This window comes from Gadus chalcogrammus, chromosome 12 (assembly GCF_026213295.1).
Source record: "Gadus chalcogrammus isolate NIFS_2021 chromosome 12, NIFS_Gcha_1.0, whole genome shotgun sequence".
NCBI lineage: Eukaryota > Metazoa > Chordata > Actinopteri > Gadiformes > Gadidae > Gadus > Gadus chalcogrammus.
This window is the reverse complement of record NC_079423.1, coordinates 16,002,338-16,026,096: the sequence shown is the minus strand read 5'-3', so window position 1 is coordinate 16,026,096 and position 23,759 is coordinate 16,002,338. Positions and strand designations below refer to the sequence as shown.

The 23,759-nt window shown below is 49.8% G+C and overlaps 1 protein-coding gene across 6 annotated transcripts; it reads left to right on the top strand.

Moving 5' to 3' along the window:
- Positions 1-69: 69 nt before the first annotated feature.
- Positions 70-21,467, top strand: LOC130393189 (ephrin type-B receptor 3). 6 transcript variants are annotated; one of them, XM_056603805.1, is made up of 11 exons: positions 70-619; positions 1,339-1,501; positions 1,984-2,092; positions 3,972-4,024; positions 4,494-4,700; positions 6,607-6,854; positions 7,510-7,725; positions 8,357-8,506; positions 9,946-10,145; positions 13,297-13,452; positions 16,266-21,467. In XM_056603805.1, the coding sequence occupies exons 1-11, from the start codon at positions 524-526 to the stop codon at positions 16,372-16,374; spliced, it is 1,707 nt and encodes a 568-aa protein (XP_056459780.1). In that variant the 5' UTR covers positions 70-523; the 3' UTR covers positions 16,375-21,467. The 6 variants fall into 6 exon arrangements, with proteins under 6 accessions (XP_056459780.1, XP_056459779.1, XP_056459783.1 ...); XM_056603804.1 differs by having other exon boundaries at positions 4,482-4,700; XM_056603807.1 differs by having other exon boundaries at positions 71-619; positions 4,494-4,616.
- The last annotated feature ends 2,292 nt before the right edge of the window (positions 21,468-23,759 follow it).

The window sequence follows — 23,759 nt, the reverse complement described above, 5'->3', positions numbered from 1 at the left end:
TTTTAAAATAAAAAGAGGACGCAGTAGCACAGCATACCTGCCCTTTTTATAGATATGTGTCATATGCATTGCAAGTTTATATCACATTTTCTGTACATCGGAAAACTAAAAATGAATTTCGTCATATTTTATAGCATCTCTTTAGTGGTTCACATTTCAAGACAGTAGAAGTACCGGAACAGTCAAAGTTTCTCAGAAGTTCTTTTGCGATGTGAGCTGGGCGTATCCCGAGCTAAGTTGTCAGTTGTGTTGACTCCTTTGTCTCTCAACCTTTTCACTCTGCCAAAGGCTTCCGGAAGCCGGATTCTGAGTGTTTAAAGGGTGGCCCTGCATACCTAATACAGTACAAAACAAAGCCATTTACCGTCAACCGTTTCTTATTTTGTCTTATTGTACAACTACAAGGATGCAGCGTCAGGGAAGAAGAAGACACAAGCTGTTTCGGTGAAGAATTTAACCGGTTCTTCTGCCTTTTCTCTTGTCCCCTGTTACAGCACCCTCTGCAGTACCCACAGTTCACCTGATGGCGGCCACAGCCAACAGCATGAGCCTGTCCTGGCTGCCGCCGGAGAAGCCAAATGGAATCATTTTGGATTACGAGATAAAGTACCATGAGAAGGTAAGACACGGTGTGAATCAATGTCCCTGAGCCTGATCCCAATTTGCTCTTGCAAATCCCCAAAACAATGCCGGCGACCGTGACTCTGAATGTGGCGACTATACGAAAGGGCAAACGTGTTTTACTCGTCGTTCAACTTGACCCAACTTAGTTTGTCTTCCTCTCATTCGTTCTTTCCACCCTCTGAATTTCTCTTTTTTTAACTCCAACCATAGTTCAGCTTTCGCCCCTCTCTCTCTCTCTCTCTCTCTCTCTCTCTCTCTCTCTCTCTCTCTCTCTCTCTCTCTCTCTCTCTCTCTCTCTCTCTCTCTCTCTCTTCGTACCCCCAGCTATTCATGTGAAAGTTTTGATGTTTTCCAGAGGCCCAGAGAGCTAAGGCTAGATTAGCCTTGTTGGAGCCACCACAGACAGACAGCGTCTATCCACCGTTTGTTGTTCTGTTCCTCCCTTGTCGGATTAACAGCCGGGCTCCAATCCCCCTTCTCTGCCTCTCTTTCTTCTTTATTTCGCTCCCTCTTGCTCCCTCTCTCCGTCTTTTATTTCTCCCTTTCCTGTCTCTCCACACTTGTTCCGCTAGCCCGCCGCCCGACTCTGAGTGACAAGACCAGTCGTCTGTGTCGGCCGAGGGTTGGGCACCCGCTACAACGATAATAACAAAGTGTGCGAGGGGGCCAAGTGTTGTTTTGGTGACATCGTGTTGATCCGTGTTCTTCTGACAGGATGCTGGCGAGGCCATCGCCCACACCATGACCGCCCAGAGAAGCTCGGCTCGGATCGAGGGCCTCAACCCCAGGACGTCCTACGTGGTGCAGGTCCGCGCCCGGACCGTGGCGGGGTACGGTCGCTACAGCAGCCCCACGGACTTCAGCACCAACCTGCAACGTAAGCTCCAATGGAAACACCTGACTGTTGGCGGCAAAGTGCTGGCTCGGTGAATAGGCCGGATAGCCTTGTAGGGAACCGCAGGAGCTGAAAAGGTCCTTCATGACCATCAGCTACACCAACCACATTTCTTGAACGGTTACATAAATGAGTTGTCGTGGATACGGGAGTACAATTCTGAAGAAAATAAAAGTTGTACTCTTTTTTTTTCTTCATTGAAGGCCTATCCTTCTATGGCCTTTGTTATATACGAATGCCGGGGCATGATCTAAGTTATCTAAGTCCATAATTCTGTAGTAGATGTGGGAGGCGTACTGGCTCACCGAGAGACCTACACCGCTTTGAGGGAGAGTCGGAAAGAAACCCATGCCTCGTCAAAAATTGATTCGCCCACAGGGCGTTGCGTGGGCAGCGCGTATGGATGTAAGTGACTGTGCTTTTCTCTGCGTAACCTCTGACCCCCTTCGCTCCCGACATCCCAGCCGAACCCGAGAAGTCGATCCAGGAGCAGCTCCCGCTCATTGTCGGCCTGGCAACCGCCAGCCTGGTGGTCCTCATCGCCGTCGTGGTCGTCGCCATCGTCTGCCTCAAGTAAGACTGCAACGAGTGGTAGTCTCGAGTTGAAGAAGTCGCGACGGTCCCGCAGGGGAGCGAGTGCAGGGTGGAGCGAAAAAGCTCACAGAGAATCATTTTCACTGTGAATACATTTGTGCAAATGTGCACATACGTCGAGAGGGGAAATACATTTCGTGACAAAAATGATACAGCTCCGAGGCATCAAAAACGTATTTTCCCGGGAATGGAAATATCTCCTATACGGGCTGGAAAAGGGCTAGTGATCATTTCCAAAATGTCAACTTTGTTTGCATGTCCTCCAAACCACCCCCGAGAAGAGTCACAGTGGATTGATGTGCCACCTGTGAGCCCTTCAAATGCCAGATTAGTCCTCAGAATCTGTGAATAATAAACAGCTCGGAACAAAGCACAAGTCCGCTCGCTGGACCCCGGCGCAGGGCCGAGCAGCTGGGTAGCCTGATAGGCTGCGTCCTCGTGGCCCCGGCATTCAGAGCCGTCCTTTCGGCCGCCCTTGCAACCAAACAACCCAGATGCGTCCCCCCCCTCCCCCCCCCTCCCCCCTGTCCTCCTCTTCTTCCCCATGCCCAGGGAGCGATTGCCTCAGAAGAAGCCTGCGTGGTCAGCTTATGCCTTTGAAAAAAACTAAAAAGCGAACGCCTGACACGGCTTCGACGGGGTTTAAACCTCCGTCGTTTTATCCTCACACCTCTCGTCCGTCGGACGTGCTCGGCTGTTTTCCGCAGTAGTGTAAAGTGTACGTGGAAATGTTTGCGTGTGTTTGTGTTTGTGTGTGTGTGCGCATACAAATGTGAAAGGTTGGCAACCGCGGCCGACTGGCACCCCCTGGGCGCTCTCTTCAAGCTGGTCGGGGGCCGCGGCTGACAAGCACGGGCATCGGTCACGCTAGACCGCATAATCTCCCTTTGCACCCCTCTCGCCCCTCGCCGCTGCCTTCTTTCATACCACCATAATCGCCCCCCACCCCCCCCACCCAACCGACTCTTCAGTGTGTCGGGGGGGGGGGTGTCTCAGCCGCCGCCGTCGCCGCCCCTCCGCTCCTCCGTCACTGAGGGGGGGGGGGGGGGAAGAATGAGTCTCGATCCTACAAAAAAAAACACGGTGCCTCGACCATATTCCAGCGCCGAATTAGAATTTGAAATGAGATGCTAATTACTGCTGGGTATTATTGCCCCGGTTACTGGTTAGACAACAATGGAGGAACATTAACATGTAATTCCAGCCGCCCCCTCCCCCCCCCGCCCCCCTATCGTACTGTCAACGCCATTGTAGCCTGTGTCTCACACACGCACACATACACACACAGACGCACAACACAACGCCAACACAGCAGCACAAAGAGATAGTGACGGAGAGAGATATAAATATAGCACAGTGTTCAGGCTGAAGGGATGAACAATCAGAGGAGAAGGAACAGACGATATGAATGGAGCGAAAAATGTTTGCGTGTGTTTGGAGAAGGGGATAGGTTGTATTGAATGATCACGGTGATGGTTTGAGGATCGTGAGACAGTTCTGCTTGTCATCTGAGTGCGCTTTTGTCTCTGCGTATCCCGTATCATCGTAGCGTCCTGCTCGCGGGACAAAGGAAATGCATCCGTATGATTGTAAACCGCCGCCACAATCCCGGACTATTAAATCCTCCGCCAGGCTTTCGGTGTGCGATAACTGTCTATGTCACCGCCTCCCCAAACGCTGTACCACCCGAGTGAAAGGAGAAGCGTCCCACCAGGCAGAATTGGTTAGACTTCTTGGGTGCGGATATTGTCATGGATATTTGTATTCTTCCTTTTGTTCCTCTCTCCGGTGTGGCATCATGCTGCGCGAGGAGGCTCACGTGACTAAGACTGCTGCCTTTTTGCCTCTCTACCCGCAGGAAGCAAAGGAACGGTTCAGAATCAGAGTACACAGAAAAGCTACAGCAGTACAGTAAGTCTCTCTGCGAAGATCCTCCTGTCACATGATAAAAAGCCCACCGGAAAGCCACCACAACAGTGTTCGTCTGTGGCGACCAAAGACGCTACAAATCCTCCCCAGATGAAGTCGTACATACATGTTTGGTTGATCAATGTTGTACCCTATTTATCGCAACGATGACTATTTCATGCAACGTTCGACGTACATTATGGCTACTGTTTTAATATCCAACACTTTAAAATCCAACACATCCATATTTAACACCACCGGCGGCATACGGCTCAGGAGGTAGAGCGGGTTGGCTGGTAACCGGAAGGTTGCTAGTTCGACCGGCTCCTTGAGTAATGTAGACGTGTCCCTGAGACAAACTTTTTGACAAGGCCGTCCAAATGCAGTCCATTTACCATTTACTTTCTCCACACATCGAAACCCCGTCAGCATCGTATTCACTTCCCTGTTCTCGTTACTGAATCCCCAATAGTCACGCCGGGAATGAAGGTCTACATAGACCCCTTCACCTACGAGGACCCCAACGAGGCCGTGCGGGAGTTTGCCAAGGAGATCGACGTGTCCTGCGTGAAGATCGAGGAGGTCATCGGCGCAGGTAACCCACCCAAGCTCCTGAGCAACAGGGGGAAGACCGCTAGTCACCTCCAGGCCATACCATTAGAGGACTTCACACCAATCGGTACTTTCACTCAATTCATTGACCAGCCCTCCTCCCCTCCTTCCTTCACCTCCTCTTCCCCTTTCTCCCCCCCACTGTATCGGCCCTCTAGGGGCTTCCTCTCCCAAGTATAGTGTGTTGTCACCGAACCTGCTAGCGTGTATTGCCGTCCTCGTCGATGTTAGCCTGATTCACAGTTGTAGAATTCCCGCCTATTGTTTTAACCCTCCCCCTTGAAGCCCTTAGATTAGCAGTTGTAATTGTCCAGTGGTGATGTCTTTTGTGTTGGGAACAAATCAAGTCCAATCCTGGAACAGGAGATTTGCCATTTGTTATTTGTTTAGATTTTGTTAAAAGGATTAAAAAAATTAAGTATTACGATTGGATTGAGCTGAGAAAATTAAATCAATTTATTATTTTTGCAAGATCCAGGATTGGCCATCTTTTATTCCACAAATTTATTTGTGCCTTACTTGTTAAGACGTCACTGTTATGCATATGATTTGACTTTTGACTTGGCACATATTTGAATATATATTCCACCAAATATGTGGTCACCTTCGCTCTATGTAGACCCTTGTTGATCTAGCATATATATGTCATGTTTCTGTCTACCTGATGGTAAAATAATAATATGGTAATGCATTTTGCTAAAAAGCTGCAGGACTGAGCCAATCCAGATTGAGCTATATTTTCGTATCAGTGCCCAAATTGGAAGATGTTGTGATGATGGAGATGGAGTCACTACTACTACTGCTACTGCTGCTACTACCACTACTACTACTACCACTACCACTACCGCTACTGCTATTGCCACCGCTACTGCTGTGACAGCCCTCCTACTGCTGTGGCTACGACTTGAAACCAGGCGCTTCCCAAGCCTTCGCCTTTTGAGTGACAAAACCCCCTCAACCCCTGTCCTCCCTGTCCTCTACCCCCTCCCTCGCCCTCGCCCCCCCCCTCCCCCACCCATCTCTCGATCCTTCCTCCTCATTGTTATCATCATCTTCATCATCATCATCATCATCATCATCATCATCGACATATCTTCTTCGCCCTTCCCCTTGTCGTCGTCTCATTGGCTCCACGACTCACGCTCACGCCACTCGCTCTCTCGGTTGTAAATTACCAACACATAGACACGACTACCCCCAGGAGGACCAAGTTCCTTACTCCGCCCAGTACCTCCTCCTGTGCCCGCTACACTGGACCCTACGAAGTCTAGGGCACCCCCTCCCCCCCCCCCCCTCTCTCCCCCCTCTCCCCCCTCCCTCTCTTCCCCATCCTCCCCCCCCCCCTTCCCCTCCCCATCGCCTCATAACGATCCTCTCCTCACAAAGTCCCAGCTCTCCTACCAAACTCACGCTCCCAACAGCTTTGGCTGGCGCCACTCACTCATTAACCGCGTCCTCTGTGTGTTACTTTCAACCTTGCCTCTTTTCGGTTCTGTGTGTGTGTGTCGACCCGACGTCCTGCGTCTCCTACTCCAACATCACTCTAGTCTGTCACCAGCCTCCCCTGTATTAATGTCTGCGTGTGTCTCATGATGCCTCCGCCACCTCACCCATACACACCCCATAGGCAGTACCGTAAACACCACCCTAGACAAACACACCCCCCCCCCCCCCCCTTCCCCTTTGACAGTCTCACTGTCCTGCTCCCCTCCCCCTGCTACCAATCCCTGAATCCTTGTTGCTAACCAGTTAACTGTACCCTCTCCCCTTTCTCCCTCCTCATCCCTCCCCCCTCCTCCCCCTCCCCTCCTCCTCTCCCCCACCCGCACTCTACTCCACTCTTCCATCAATTCCTCTCTGCCCTCCTCTCTCTCTCTCTCTCCATCTCCCCCTGCTCTCTCTCTCTCTCTCCCTCTCTCTCTCTCTCTCTCTCTCTCTCTGGCTGTTCCACGCACCGCTCTCTCTCTCGATAGGAGAGTTTGGCGAAGTGTGCCGAGGAAGGCTCAAGCTGCCCGGCCGGCGCGAGATCATCGTGGCCATCAAGACGCTGAAGGTGGGCTACACAGACCGCCAGAGGCGGGACTTCCTGTCCGAGGCCTCCATCATGGGCCAGTTCGACCACCCCAACATCATCCGCCTGGAGGGCGTGGTCACCAAGAGCCGACCGGTCATGATCGTCACCGAGTTCATGGAGAACGGCGCCCTGGACTCCTTCCTCAGGGTGAGTGGCACGCGCACACACACACACACACACACACACACACACACACACACACACACACACACACACAGACACACACACACACAGACACACAAACACATGTTCCATCCCAAAAATGTATTCCCCATCCAACGTCAGGTGTTTATCTTGCATCATGCCGATCTCGTTGCTCAATCCTGCCAAACGAAGAGCGGGCGGCATTATCGCCCCTGATCAGGCTATTAGTTATCTCAGGTCGTCTCTGCAGACAGGAAATGGCTCTGCCCCAGAGGCGGTGATGAGGGATACCTTGAGGAAAGGCCCGGTGCTGTCGCATCGGCTGACATTTACAAAGAGCTCTGTCTCTGACGTATCACTGTCTGGAGCACATCAAACAATGTCTGGCCGGCCTTATGAGTGAGTCTTAGCAAAATGGCAACAAGGGAGAGAGGGCTAGATCGATGGCTGGGAGAGAGGACTGGAGACTGAATCCACGGAAAAGTTTTGTTGAAGGTTGAAACTGGCACAAAAGTGGCAAAGGTTTAAAGAACGAGAGATGCACAGTAATAGCTTTTGAGACCAGAGAACGGACAAAACAGAGCAAATTAGTGGCTTCCCTTTGAACCCGCTGCCTTGATCTAAACGCTACCTCCTTCGTCTCTCTCCCGACCCCCAGCTGAACGACGGGCAGTTCACGGTGATCCAGCTAGTGGGCATGCTGCGCGGCATCGCGGCCGGCATGAAGTATCTGTCCGACATGAACTACGTCCACCGCGACCTGGCCGCACGCAACATCCTGGTCAACAGCAACTTGGTGTGCAAGGTGTCCGACTTCGGCCTCTCCCGCTTCCTGGAGGACGACCCCACCGACCCCACCTACACAAGCTCACTGGTGGGTGGACGGCTGGAACAAAGTGTCCAGTTTGTTGTTTGGATGTGATGTATTTCTGAATGTTTTCCCCGTAACCCTAGCCTCGAGGCTAACCCTACCCATTAGCCTTACTCAACAAGATGTTGAGATCTCATTTTGTGTATTCAATGTTTTAACCCTTTCACTAAACCGAACCCTTAACCTATCCCTCAAACATAACCCTAACCCGACAAGTTGTTGAGATTTAATTTTGTGTTTTCAATGTTTAAGCCCTATCCCTAACCCTCCCCTTAACCGAACCCTTTACATATCCCTAAAACATAACCCTTACTCAACAAGTTGTTGAGATGCTTGGCTCTGTCTGTCAAAGATAACTGTGAACTGTTTTACAACTGCAAAACAGTTAGCCTTCCTTGTCCTGTCGTTTTTGTCTGCATCTCAATCCGTGGTGTGTTGTCGTGTTGTGTGCCATGTGTCGCTTGCTTTGTGTGCGCATCGACACATCCTCGGAGTGCCCTCTGTTCTTACCCGCTCTCTCCCTCTTGTATGTGTGCGACTGTTTGTGTCTTTGTGTGTTCCATCTCCCCCCCCCCCCCCCCTCCTCACCCGCGCCCAGTATTTCACGCTCACCTACTCATTCGCATATCCACAGGGAGGCAAGATCCCCATCCGCTGGACCGCGCCCGAGGCCATCGCCTACAGGAAGTTCACCTCGGCCAGCGACGTGTGGAGCTACGGCATCGTCATGTGGGAGGTCATGTCGTACGGCGAGCGGCCCTACTGGGACATGAGCAACCAAGACGTGAGTTGGAGCGTGGGAACGGGCTCGCCTGGCTGCCATCTTGGGTCTATCTTCGTTCCATCTTGGTTCTAAGCGCTTGCTGGGTGTGGTGGGGACGACGACTCTGTTCATTTAGTTACATGGCCGCCATCTTGGTTACCTAACGCTTTCTAAAGACTCGGTTCTTAACACTTTCATGTTAAGAACCAAGTCGGCCGCCATGAAACTACGGTCCATGGGGGCGCATTTTATAGCAAAACTCTCCCCCACTTGACAAAATGTTTGCAGACAAAAAAAAAAGGCCAGCTTCAGTCGTTCACTGGGCTTTCAAATGAGTAAAACGGTTCTTACATAAGCCCTTTGACCACAACAAGGCTCTGGTGCATTGGTGTGGTCGACTTCAAACCCGGCCCCAGCGACAACAACCATGACCATCAGAGCCCACCACTGCAGACAACCACACACTCACACGCACCCAGACACACACAAGCAGACACACAGAAATACACACACACAAACACACACCCACACACACAGACTCATACTAGCATGCCCCTCTGGCCCCAGCCCGGTTTCATGTTCCCACCAGCAAGTGTTCTTGGGGTTTGTTTGAGTAAACTGTTCAAAGAGAGGCTACGGTTTCACCTGTATCTTCCTGTGGTTTTCAAACCGTGGGTCGCGAGCCATAAGTGGGCCGGGGCAGGGGCTTAGCTTGTCACAGCCATGGCCACAATAAACGTCTTTATTACATTTATTTAAGAAAGGATTATGTGTGCGTTTTATTTGTTCATTATGGCTGAAAGCTGCAACAGGGACGTACTGTGTTGACGAACAATAAACATCGAGAAACAACACATATTTGTGACATAGGAGAAGGGTGTTCCCCTTATGGGACAGCACAAAGGATTTGGTAGGTGTGTCTTTGGACAAAGGCCCCTCCCCAGGTGGGTGAGTGTGTGCCCGACTTTAGGGAACCCATGCTACCGATGAAGGATCAATCTCTCTGGCTCTTGAATGATCCACTGCAAGACTCCACCTAGCCTCTGCATAGCCTCCCCCATTACCCTCTCACCCCCTCTCTTACGCACTGATTGTACGTTGTAGGTCCTTACACGTAATGAATGCACTTATCGTCTGTTGTACATCCTTGCACTTAAAAATAGTACTAGCCATCATGTAGCATCTTATCCTAGCTTGCTTTGTTGTGTACAGGGAATGGGTTAACCTAGCGATTGTTAAAGCTTGGCACTTGGTTCTATGAACATCCTTACTGTACTGACGGCGATATATTGTTGTTTCTCTTTCTTCTGACAAATGTACCCACTGTCAGTGACTTAACATAAAAGCGTCAGCTAAATGCCCTCAATGTAAATGTAAATGTAAACCCACCCTGTTAACCCTCTGGATGTCCCCTCCCTCCCCCCTTCTCCCTTACCCCCTCCCCCCTTCCCTCCCCCCAGGTGATCAACGCGGTGGAGCAGGACTACCGGCTGCCCCCGCCCATGGACTGTCCCACCGCGCTGCACCAGCTCATGCTGGACTGCTGGGTGAAGGAGAGGAACCTGCGGCCCAAGTTCACCCAGATCGTGGCCACGCTGGACAAGCTGATCCGCAACGCCGCCAGCCTGAAGGTGGTCACCAACAGCACGCAGTCCTCCGGGTAGGTTGCACAGGGTTCTTTTTTTTATCGTTCTTATTCTTATTAAACCGTCTTTACGGTCGCCGCCGCTGTCATCCGGCGGAATTAACCGCCCCCCCCCCCCCCCCCCCCCCGTAAGTTGTAAATGTCTTTACTTGTGAAAGTGAGTCCTTTATAAGAGGGACCACAGTGGCGATACCGTTGTGGATCATAAATAGTTGGTTACAAAAAAAAAGTTTGGGAGTTGTAAGGGTAATAAAAAGTCTTCGTTTTGGCAGTTATTGGCTCACTGTATGTTTTTATGGAGGTGGACTTCATTGAACTGATTTTTAAAACCGTATTCCATAAACCACCTTGAAGACATTGTAGGTGGTATTTAAAGTCCTCATAAACTGAACATCGTGTGACCAGTGTTGATTCACGGTAGATGAATGGTGCATGTGAATGGGACATATTCTCGCTCGTTGAATGAATCAGCGTTTCTTTTGGCCAGAAGTCTTCTAAAGATCATTCGTATCGGCCCCCAAAGCACGGACGCCGATAAAGCTTTCAACTGGACAAATAAAAGTCTCTTATCCAATCGGATACAGGGAACATGAGACCCGGTGACTCATATTAAACCAATTTGCAACCTTATCTGTTCCGTGTAGACTTATTCCCATGCAAGTTTCTGTTGCGTTTGTACAAGCATTGATTACGCCGAGAGGCCTGATCTGACTTTCCCCATTGTTAGATAAACCCCCGTGCAGTTAAGACTCCGTTCTGGCGGGCGCAGCACAAAGACAAAGCTGCACTCGGTGTGTTTTGCACTGCTGCCAAACGAATTAGGATTTGGAGAGGACGGAAAGAGGCAGAGTTTAGGGAAGGAGGCTGGGAGAGAGAGAGAGAGGGACCGGTGGGGGGGGGGGGGTGTTGCGGGACCCCGGTGGAGGGGTGGGTGGGTGGGGTGGGGGGGGGTTGACCTACCTATCAGTCCCTGCATCGGGGTCGCTGTGTCCTGAGGGAAGGGCCCTGGAGGGAAGCGGAGCCCCGGTTGGCCTCGTGGAAGCGCCTTTCTTAGAAGATTAGGCTCCCAGTTAATTAGCTCCATTAGGGCACGGCAGCCAAAAAAAAAAAGACAAAATAAAGTGGAGACGCAGGCAGCCTTTTAATTAGCCACTAACGAGATTTAAAGCAGGCCAGCAGATATGTGGCCTCCCGCTGGTGTTGAGTGTGACGGAGGACGGGGAAGGGGGGGGGGGGAGGCCGCTGTACCGGTCGCGGTTTGGGGGATGAGCGATGAAGGTTAGCTTGCAGCTGTCGGTTTGTCGGGCCGTGCTCATTAGTCGTAACATGCCCAGATAACAACATGGCAGAGAGAGTTCTCGTAGTGGAGACACCGCTAACGTCGTGGGCGGACGCGGTGACGAGTCTTTGAGCTCCACGGAGACGATGTTATTCCACACGACCGGTGCAGTTCCTTTACTCTGCCACCGGAATGCGAATATATCCTTTTCTCCCCTCGTTCTTTTGAACCCAGCCGAAAGGCAGCGCGGGGCCGTGTGTTTGATCGGCCTCTGTGTGGTGGCCTCACCAAAGCTCGCTGGGCTATCTTCACAGGAAGGTCTCCCCCCCCCGCCTCCCTTTCTTTACTGTAGTCCCCATGTACCCTGCGGAGCCCGTGGACGGTTCTAAAGCTAACATCAGACAGGGCTGGGTAACAATGGCCCACTAAGAGGAGCCGGTTCCTGGGGTTAAAGACGTCCTGAGGCCTTGCACTCTGAGGCACGGGTCTTATTAAAAATCGCTCCGTCTCCACCGCTCAATGGAACCTCTGTATGCCTCTTATTAGCTCCCCTCGCTCCCTGCCTGGCTCCCCTTTTTGCCCCCCCCCCCCCCCCAACCTCTTTTAATTGTTAATGAATGTAACGTCGGCAAAAAAAAAGGCACCAGGGATCACCGGAGCAGAGAAGGCGTGGGGAGACAGGGGCTCTCTTTCACGTTCCCCCTCGCTCCTGTACTCCTGTATTCTCCCGTCCCTCCCTCCCTCCCTCCCTCCCCTCCCTCCCTCCCTCCCTCCCTCCCACCCCTATCTCCACTCCCTCGCCCCCCTCACTCACCTCCCTCGCCCCCCCCGGCTGGCTTGGTTGGTTCCCGACCGCTCTGCTCCTCTCTCTCGACCCCGGTGGCTCGTTGGTTCGTTCTTTGTGTTTTATATTAAACCTCCCGCGGTGGCCTCGCTATCTGGGAAATTGATCAGCGAGACCGAAAAAACAAAGGCGGTTGGGGTGTGTGTGTTGGGGAGACGGACGCGGGCCCGTGTGGCGTGCTGACAGGTGTGTGACGTCAGGTGATGGTGGCAAGTGCCTGTACATGCGACTGAGTCATCAGGCAGCAGGCACACACACACAAACACACACACACACACACACACATATGCACACTCACGCACACACACACACACACACACATGCACACACGCACGCACACACACACACACACACACACAGAAACACACAACAGTAGATTCTCACGGTTTTAAATGTTGTTGTGTGTTATCGGCATTCCGCTGATACCTCTGCCTCTCGTATCTCCGGAGTCTGCTTCAGAAGCCATGCGTCATCCCTCCGGTGTTGTGTTACAAACATTCCTTTTGTCTTTCTCTTCTGGGACGTTTAAAAAACGAAAAACAAAACAAGTTTTTTTTCACACTGTTTGTGTTCTTTTTTTTCTTTGGTTTTTCCGTGCAACGAGTGTGCGCACACGCACACACACACACACACACACACACACACACACACACACTCATTGATGAGCGCCGAGGAATTATCATACGCCGGAGCCTTTAACTGGCGCTCACCTCAGGCCTCCAGCCAGCCTCCCCATGGTGATAGGTGGTGACCACGCCCCCCACCCCCCCAGCCCCCCACCCCCCCCCCCCCCCCTCCCCCAGGGCTCCTCTCTATCCTCTGTCTGTCTGGGCTCGGGCTGTGGGGGGGGGGGGAGAGGTGAGAGAGGAGGGGGAGGTGAACTCTAGTGGAGAGAGGTGTCTCTGGGTGAGGGGGACCCTGTCAGTGTGACAGAATGACGACCTTAACCCTCTCTAAAACTCTCTCTTTTTTTCTTTCTCTCCCCCTCTCCCCCCCCCATTATGGTATCCGTCCCCCCCCCCCCCCCCGTCCCCCCAATGTAGAGTGTCCCAGCCCCTGCTTGACCGCTGTGTGCCGGACTATACCACTTTTACCACTGTGGGAGACTGGCTGGACGCCATCAAGATGAGTCGTTACCGTGACAACTTTGTCAACGCCGGATTCGCTTCCTTTGACCTGGTGGCCCAGATGACTGCGGAGTGAGTGGAAAAGGATACAGATTCTGTCCTGTTAGGATTTTAAATGGAGAGGACTTCATGTGGTTACCATGGTAACATGGTTTGGATGAGCGAGTTAGGCAGAGGCAGGATTTCCTTGTGGAAACACGCGGGGAGTTGATGAGACAAAGGGTTTTATTATCAAACGGTCATTATGTACCTGATGTTCATGTGACATGAGGTTGACACAAGAAGAACACAAGCAGTATAAATATAGTATAGTGTAGTAATGATAATAATAAATTGTATTTAAACATCGCTTTGGGTACTCGAGGACACTTTACATGATCTAAAAAGACAAAATACAAGAGTAAAGACGGAATAAGATTTCAATGAAAGGTTAAATACATCAGGGTAACATACTGGAACTAAATGCTTGTTCTATTTGCACCCCGGGTTATACCATTTAAAATGCTAATGTCCCATTTAATTATTGAATACAATGACGTCCTTGTCCTTTTTTTGTTTATTTAATAATATTAATACTGTAATTAACTTTAGTATTTAATTATATGGGTTGAATGCATTCACAAGTTAACATTCAGGACCAAAGAAAGAGAGAGAAAGGAATACTTCCCGTCCTAATTTTTAATTTGCTTTTACACATTTTATGATAACATATCATGGCCAGATGATTTTGTAAGAAATAATCTTGTAAACTGAGAGAGAGAGAGAGAGAGAGAGAGAGAGAGAGAGAGAGATAGAGCGAGAGAGAGCGAGAGAGAGAGAGAGAGAGAGAGAGAGAGAGAGAGAGAGAGGAGAGAGAGAGAGGAGAGAGAGAGAGAGAGAGAGAGAGAGAGAGAGAGAGAGAGAGAGAGAGAGAGAGAGAGAGAGAGAGAGAGAGAGAGAGAGAGAGAGCTGTTAACACAACCTTCCTTGACTATAAACACCACAAAATTGAAAAAAAATGATTTCATTTAGCGAGGCCGATCTATTCCCTGAGTATACAGTTATGACCGCTACTGTGGCGATAACCTCCCGTTGACCTTGGCCACCAGCAAAAACCGGCGCTGTGTGTTTTCAAACAGGAAGTAACGTAATCTGAGAGGTGGAAATGGGAGGGGGCTCCTAGCGATGATCAAATAAACGAATTAGGATAATAATGATAAATATATCATCCTAATTAGCCGCATAATAGCCAATGGAGGTGGAGGTAATTTGTTTCAATTTGGCCCGGCTGACAGGTGTGTTGTACTGTGGCTCTGTGTTGCCCTTAATGGCCAGTAATTCCTCTAATGGTTCCCATTTATTATCATTTCGTCGTCCGTCGCCGGGCGGACAGGGATGGCCAAAAGGAGGACGAAAAACACAATTTATGTGTGTGAAATTGCTGTGACGCAGCCGTAGCGTTGGCATGCAAGGGCGTACGTGACGGCGCAGGACGAATGGGCAGACGTGCGGCGCTCGCACCCGCGCGCTCGCATGCTGCATGTTATTGGTGTTATCATCGTTTGGCTGTTCACAAACACACAGACCAGAACAGACACAGACACACACACACACAGACACACGCACAGAAACACAACCATATGCTAGAATATACAAAGCAAACAGATCGGTTCGCTAAGTTGCGGAGACAGGCTTAGGGACACACTGTCCGCAAATACAATGAAATGATATGAGTTATTATGTGTGTGTGTGTGTGTGTGTGTGTGAGAGAGTGTGCGTCTGGAGGACACAGACAGTGGCGTGGTTGACCCAGAGAAAGAAAGGGGGAGAGAGAGAGAGAGAGAGAGAGAGAGAGAGAGAGAGAGAGAGAGAGAGAGAGAGAGAGAGAGAGAGAGAGAGAGAGAGAGAGAGAGAGAGCGCTAATGGCTCCTCCAGACGATATCTCTCCTGGGTTCTGGACATGGGAAAGACAAACAGGCGAGCGGAAACAAAAAGAGAAGGGGGGCCGGGGGTGGGGGTTGGGGTGTGGGAGGTGGGAGGTGGGGGGGGGGGGGGGCTCGTGATTCCGTCCCACCGCGTTAAACCAACAGCCCGGCTCCGGCAGATTAGATTACGGCCCACGGCCTAACGACCGCCCCAGCAGGTGCTGCACTCTCCCAGGCCTGTAAAGAGTTTAATAATGTCAGCTGTATGTCAACATTTTCATATTTCCCCCCCCCGTTCATCCACCCCCGCCGGCCGCCCCGGCTCAGCGCTACGGCTCCTCTTGCGGCGTCTGGGACGGGCGCGGCAGCTGGCGCTCGGGACCGTAAAAGTCGAGGTTCGAGGCAGATTTACGCGACCGCCGCTGAGATATTTACAGTTTGGTGCAAAGTGCTCAACGCTGTCATCCTGATTCGCCTCTGGTCGAAGGCAGAGGGGGTCTCTGACCGAGCGGGCTGTGAAATTGGTTTGGGTTCGTTCTCGCTCCGTGAGTCGCACGCTCGCTCGCTGGAGTGTTTTGAAGTCTGTAAAGCGCACCGGCTGTGAAGGTAAAAAAAACTAAGCACAGGTACGGCGTTAAAAAAAAAAAGAAGGGCGCTTTTAATCATTAACCATCCACATGTACACTCTCGCACCACAATCTGATGGGGACCAACTGCCATGCGACCGAGCCATTTGTCAAATTACGGCGACGCCCCGGGTCGAATGAGGCTAGCTCTTGTGTCAATACGGCATCTGGCTGCCATTTTATTTTATGGCCCCCCCGGTCCGTTTGTCCCTCTCTCAGGGCTGTTTGTGTTTGATTAGGAAAAGAAAAAGGGAGATTGACTCCAGTGCTACTGTCTGCCCCCCCCCCCCTGCAATGTGTACATACTTGAGCTTTAATGACTCAACCGCCTGTTTTCTCCTCCTCTGCTCCGTAGGGACCTCCTGCGGATAGGAGTCACGCTGGCCGGCCATCAGAAAAAGATCCTGGGCAGCATTCAGGACATGAGACTACAGATGAACCAAACACTTCCTGTCCAGGTCTGAGCGGCGACGGGACGCCAAGGGCCGTCACAGAGCAGCCACACACAGAGGGAAGACGGGGAGGAACTGTGCCAGAGAGAGAGGGAGAGAGAGAGAGAGAGAGAGAGAGAGAGAGAGAGAGAGAGAGAGACAATGGGAACCACTAGCTGCCTGACCCATCTCTGCCAATCAGAAGCAATGAAACTGGCTTGCAGTGCCTCAGACTAGTTTTATTTTTTCCTTTTATTTTTCGTCGTTACCACTACCCTTTACCCTCCTCCTCCTCCTCCTCTTCCTCCTCCTCCTCCTCCTCCTCCTCCTCCTCAGAAGCGTCCCCGGTTGAAATTCTGTTGGATTTTTTTGTTCCCTCATCCGACGAGACATTGAAACCAGATTTCTTTTTTGTATATTTTTTTTCGAGGAAGGAGGCCGAGTAAGCCCTCTTATATCCCATGTGTGCCTCACCGTCTCGAGGTGTGGGTTGACATTTGCATGCGTGCGTGTGTTTCTGTGAGGTTCGGACCGGACCTTATAGCACCCTTAATCTGGTACCTGGATTCGCCTGACTCTCGCGTGACAGACTCCCCTTTGCTCTCTGACTCGCCGGAGGACGCTCACGGCCGCGGTCGGGAGAAACACTGATGTTCCCTCAAAGGATTCTGGGTAACAATTTAAAAAAAAAAGCTTACCCCGGGTTCAAGAAAAAAAAATGGAAAACAAAAAAAAAACTGACAAAGAGTTGGACGCTGAAATAGTGGAGGAAGTCCTTCTACATGCTAGCAGTCGTTGCAGTTGTTCATGTTTTGCGTGTGTGCCCCACCTACCGTCTAGCCCCCATGCCCCCCCACCCCGCCGCCACCCCCACCTTCATATTGAAGGTGCGTTAACTGAAAGGGCACCTGTCTGTGAAGGTCAAGGAGCTGGAGAGGAACACTAGAGTGCTGCGATGCCAAAGTGTCGGATGGGATGTAGTGGGGGACGGTTGGTCCCGGAACGCGGAGAGGAGCCACGTCTGGGACCCTATGTGTGTGTAAGGTCAAGCCCTACCTACCTGGGAGGGACCTAGGATAGTTCAATAGCTCCCCGCCGGAAGATCATCTAACGTCGTGTTTTTAACCCATGGAAGTTGCTGTTGTTTGTTTTTTGTTAATACAACCCTACACGCACCCTTCATTTTGATTTTGTGTACACCCATTTGTTTGTTTTTAGTACATTTATTTTGGGGGGGAGGGGTGGAGGTGTTTTCAAAATGGCGTACGAAGAGGTACAAGATGGACACTTGACGGGATTGAAAAAAAGGCGAAAAATGACTTTAACTTTGAGACAACTTAGCCTTTCGTGTGTGTTTTGTTTATGCGTGTGTGAACGAGTGAGTGTGTGTGTTGTGTGGTTCAGTGTCCACACAGGAATGCGAACGAGTTGCACACAAGTATACTGTACAATACAGCTTCCGCTTTCTGCCACCATGGAGAAACACCGCATGAACCATCATCATCACAAGGAACAATTCTATTTGCAAACCATTCACTATATTCTGTGTACAACTCTTTAACTCATCGTTTTTATGATTATTATTATTATTGAATACAGACAAAATAAGTTTGGATATACATATATATATATATATATATATATATATATATATATGGTTCAGAAACAGAGTAAAACCATGGAAGACACCATGCTTTCGTTTTTTTCTTATTTTTATTATCACCAAGGTTTAGAAATAATTGTTTGACTTGTACCTCCACCCCTGCCCCAACACACAAACAAACACACAAACACACACAGACACACACTAACATACACGCACATCTTCCAGCCCCCCGCAGCCACCCCCTCTATGTACTATAGAGGCAGCACTATGTATTTATTTGTATCCCCCCCCCCATCAAAGGTGACTCCACACCCCCGTCGGGGAACGTGGATTATAGAACAATCAAACGGAAGACACAACCCAGATTCAGCAAATTGATGATTATTAAAGAGAAAAACGAAGAAAAAAAACTTTAAATTGCATATAAATTGGATATTGTATTTTTGTTGTTGTTCTAAACAGCCTGTACATGTTTTGTAACGAAAATAAGATAAAGAAACATGGAAAGAACAAAAAATGTCTTTTGAGAAGAAACCTGGAAGTGTTGTTTGAAATGTCTTCTTCTGTGCAGACCAGCCAACCGGTTAAAGGTTTGTGAAAGCATGAATGAAAGGAAAAAAGAGAGAAAGAAATATTTGATCCTGAGTGAAGCCCATAAACCCACTCCCTTATTAACGACCTTGGCATTGGAGTGTGTGTGTGTGTATGTGTGTGTTTGTGTGTATATGTGTGTGTGTGTGTGCGTACGTGTGTGTGTCTGTGCGTGTGCGTGTGTGTGTGGATCAGTGTACGGGGTGGATTCTGAATAATCAATACACACACAACATCACCTACTCGTTCCACCTAAAAAGAAGCAACACACAACAGCACCACATAACAGCTGCTGCAGACGTTAGCGAGACCGACGATATCCATCCATCCTTCCAGCCATCCATCCTCGTTATTCAAAACACACCAAGGGACGTACTCCTCCTTATGCTCCCCTACAGGGGCCCGACATTGGCCCCTTCTACACCACAAACAGGGCCCCCACTCCCAGGGTTGTAAAAAAGCCAAAACAAATGTATAAATATATATATATATATATATGTAACATAAAATGGAGGCTCGGTGGTCCTTGTCTGTCGGTTCGATTAGCGGACCGCGGTCGCTCCGCGGCTGCCAGGACGCGTCGCTCAGAGCAACGAAAGACGAGGAAGAAAGGAGGCAGACGTGCCATCAGAGCCGACCTATCATTATCTCTCCTCATTTCCCGTTCGGCCCGCAATCATCCTGTCTCCAACGGGGCAGGCTGCCTGATTACTGCAGCGATGCAGGATCAACAGCCCTGCCGTGCAACCACACGCGCACACATACGCACACAGACACACACAATCCACTCCTGAGGGCAGCCGAATGATCACCTGTAACGTTAGACCCAAGGTACAGAGATGTGTTCTTCGTCCTGACTCCCTGGACGGTCCTCAAGCCCTCAGGTCAATGAAATGTGTATATTCCTAGGTGTGCGCGTGTGTTTATGTGTGCGCGTCGTTTGCAGCTTGTGTTCATTTGAGAAAAAGCAGCCTTCGCTGTATCACTTCTTCCTTTAAAGTCCCCCCCCAGATTCCATTATGGATATTGTTCAGTGAAACATGTGTTCCTAATCCCAATGCCTGTTCTTCAAATGCTGCTGCATATATTTAAAGTGCACCTATCCACCCCCACACACATACACACACACACACACACACACACACACACACACACACACACACACACACACACACACACACACACACACACACACACACACACACACACACACACACACACACACCCCATACCATGCATTGGGCTTCACTAATGCAAACCAGTTGCAGGAGAACACAAAAAGTAGAAACGTGTTGAGTGAAGAGAGAACCCCCTCAAGGTCAATCACTGTGCATCACCTTCTAAACACCTTCACCACCTCCACCTCTTAGAGTGTTCGGTTGGTGTTTGGCGCCTCCACGATGAGAAAGTGCTTCCTCCGAGATTTGCTCGACGTTATTCTGCGGTGCAAACTTCTGTCTCTCTCTCTCCGACAAGACAAAGAAATACACAGAAAAATGTTAAAGTTCGAATTTTCAGGGGGGCAGGCAAAGAAGATTGAGACGAATGCAATCACCATCCATTCTCCTTTGCGAAAAAGTCGCGGGAGGAAAATATTCCTCCCTATTAGCGCTCTCAACTCACTCACTCACTCAATCAACCCCATCCCCGCTACCATTACCGGCCCACATGTGGTACCGAATAAGACCGTTGATAAATGACAACAAAAAAATGAGGAAAAAAAAGGCAGCGGAGAGGGAAGGAGAAGCAGGCAGGCGGTGGCGAGGGTTTTGGAGGCTAAACACAATCAGATGGTAGACATGCCCACTCATGGGAGATGGCGGCTCGCTCGGAGCTAGCGTGAACTATTGATGTGTTGCACATGGCGTGCGGGGCTCGGAGCTGCTAGCGCTTCGCAGACGGCCGTTGAGTGATGGGAGCTAAGTAGCTACAGTTGTGCATCTAAAAAGGAATGATTAACGTGCCAGCATATCGGGCGAGAACAGGGGGAAGGAAAAGGACGTTTTCGAGAGGGTTTTTAATTTAGCCCGTTTCAAGTTGATTTTTGCCTCTCCCGTTTTTTGAGTAGAATGGACGCAACACATATATTTAGTTTTCCGTTTCCCATATTTGTTCCCCCTACAGGTGCTTTTTGTTATCATTAAAACACACACACAGAACTATGGAAACGTGTGCATGCTAGAATACGAGAGTGTGCGGACACAACACAGATTTCCGCCGATGTACAATTAGCGTTGTCAACCACGAAGGCAATGCTTTGCTCACTGTGCAACTGTCTGTCGCTGTGCCAACAAAGCACACTTTCTCTGTGCTAGCAGAGGTTTCAAAATATGCTTACATCCACTTCCCCTATATTATCACCTCCCCACGTCCACCTCTGTCCCCACCCATCTAGCTGGTTCCCGCTCTTGCCCCGTCACATCCTTCAATCCTATTATTTTCATCATTTGCTCTTTAGCTGTAGATATTCCTTAGGCCCTTGTCTATAAGATCACTTTACTCGCCAGCGGCTCTTCTCCTGAAAAGCAGAGTCAGGGAAAGGGATTTGGCAGTTCAGAAGGCGAGGGGTCAGACAAGGATGATAGATGCAACTGTTATTGTTTTGTTTCTTTCTTGAAAAGCATTGAGATGTATTTAATGGTGCGGATTTAACCCAACAAATTACAAAAATGATGCATTCTTGTAGAAATATTTTTAAAAGACCCTTTTTGCAATTAAATTATTTAAGAAATGTAACCCAACGTGTTTGTGTCTTGTGTTTTCTTGGGTGGCATTTTTAAATTATTCAAAAAAAGAATCGGCTTAACTGTTGTTCAGGAATGCAATGCAATAGCTATCACAATGCTCGCTCACCAGCATACCATACAAAACTTGTCTAATTACCCAGGCGAAAGAACAACAACTAAATATTTATTCACAATGTCATCATTCCGGGCCATCTTGCAATCTCATAATTACTATCAGAATTGTGGGCAGTTTTCCGAGCAACTTGTATCGGTTGATTTAGTGGGCCACAGTCGTGACTCCAGATAAGGATCTGCTTCAAATAAACAAGCCATTCACCCAGGCTGGGCTCTGGCTATGCTAATTACGCTAATGTACCAGTTATAGCTCGGCAGCAATTTGACGATACGCTGCCCTAAACACTACCTCACCCAGTCTACAGCTTGGTAAAAATGTGTGTTCCAGGTTTACACTGCTTAAACCGTTTTATTCCATTATGACAGAAGGGCCCCAGCCCTTCCACAAAAGCTGAGAGAAAATAATATGTTTGAGGGTGGTGTGAAATGCTATCCATCATCTCTGTAGCTGCAGGCGACTGATCGAGAGACTATTGATCCCTGGGAAGACTGACTGAGAGTTCATCTATTTCTAACGCAGTCTCGGCTGTTAAGCTCTGCTCCATTATTAACACCATCATCATCATCATCATCATCATCATCATCATCATCATCATTCTCCTCCTCATCGTCACCCCCATAGCGCGCTGTGGACCCCTGTTTCCGAGTAGCAGCAAGAAGGGAAGAAGGATCAAAACCCCTAATGGAAGAGAATTTGTGATGATTCTGCTTCAGATGGTATCTTGCAACAGACTCATGTGGCTGCCAGCCGTCTCATTGTTGAAAAACGACATGGCAAATCAAATAGAAAAGGATTGAAATCCGCAGGAGAGGCAAGTCCACCACCTCGTCTACAACCAACTAATTAATAAAGCACCTAGTCATCTTCGAACACACAGGTTTCCAGAGGAATTAAAAATGCAGGCAGATATGCTGGGATGTTTTGGATTTCTTTCTTTACCTCATTCGCCCCCTCACTTATTTTGGCCCACGGCTCTTAAATTTTCCCTCTCCCTGTCCAATTAAAAACAAAGCTATAGAACCAGCGGCTTCTCTGTCTGCATGTGTGTGCGTTTGTGTGTGTGTTCAGAGTTTTAACTAAAGATTATGTGGGCTTTTTTTTTTTTTTCTATTGAAGCAGGCAAAAATAATTCCCATCGCAGATCAGAGAGTGCTGGGAGACCCCCCAATGGAAAGCAGACATGCTACACACAGCCTTTTCACTGGCTTTGCTTTGGCTTTCTTATTATCTTCAGACGATGGATGCCTTCAAACCTCGACAGGCTTTTGGACAAACACACACACACACACACACACACACACACACACACACACACACACACACACACACACACACACACACACACACACACACACACAAATACACACACCCACACATTAATGATGATGTATCAGAATGTACTCTCCAGCTCCTCGTCTGTTTAAATCTCGTGAACCGCTATCCCTACAGTGAGTCAGAATGCCTCGGAATGTCTTATGGTGTATCTCAGCCTCTGAGGGCCGAACCCAGTGGGGGGGGTGGGGAGGTGAAACCATCATGGCCGCAGGGCACGCACGCCAATACCATCCCCCTGAGTTGGAACGGCCCCCAGCGCGGCCAAGCATAGCAGAACTCGGTAAAACGGACCGTGACATGAGCTCGGAGGTGTTTTGACTGCTCCGCATCAGCCGGCACTGCTTTCCTGCTCTCGGCACGGCATGAACGTCGGTCTGAGGTAAATATAAACCTACGGCAGACGGATATAGGCCCGCACCGCACGCCGCTATATTGACATAGTGTCAGATTACACCGAGACAGGGGAATATTGATTAGGCGCAGGCGCATTTCATCAAAATATGCCACGTAATGAGAGGGAGACTTATTGAGACGCCGATAAAGATTTATTTTGTATACCGCCCATCTCCCCTCCACTGAGCACCGCCTACGGCTTCTTAGCATAAATATCGTTATGCGGTATTATGGCCCCGGTCAGGGCGAGGATCAATCCAACACATGATCACACGAAGAGGGAAACAAATCCGCAGTCCCACACGGCCTCCCCTAGCCCCCCCCCTACTTATTCCATGAAAAAAACACACAGCTCCTTGTCTTCTGTTCTTTCATTTCCACCCCCCCCCACACACACACACACACACACACTCTCTCTGTCTGGCGTTTCCTGCTCTGCCATCTCTTCTGCCATAATCCCTCTCTTCTGCTCGGGCTTGGCTCAGCTAATTGGTTGCGTCTGCAGCGCGACACTGGGACCTGACATAATTGCTGGACAAATAGCGAGATGTTTAGCATCGGACCTGTCTCGGCTAAGCTGCGCGGCACAGACACAAGCCAACTGGAAAGCCTAATTACCTCTTCTCCGCCC

Excerpts from the sequence above, each read along its gene's own strand:
- LOC130393189 (XM_056603804.1), top strand. The coding sequence starts at position 524 with ATGGCGGCCACAGCCAACAGCATGAGCCTGTCCTGGCTGCCGCCGGAG. Across the intron at positions 620-1,338 it reads AGATAAAGTACCATGAGAAG|GATGCTGGCGAGGCCATCGC; the intron begins GTAAGACACGGT and ends TTCTTCTGACAG. Across the intron at positions 4,701-6,606 it reads AGAGGACTTCACACCAATCG|GAGAGTTTGGCGAAGTGTGC; the intron begins GTACTTTCACTC and ends CTCTCTCGATAG.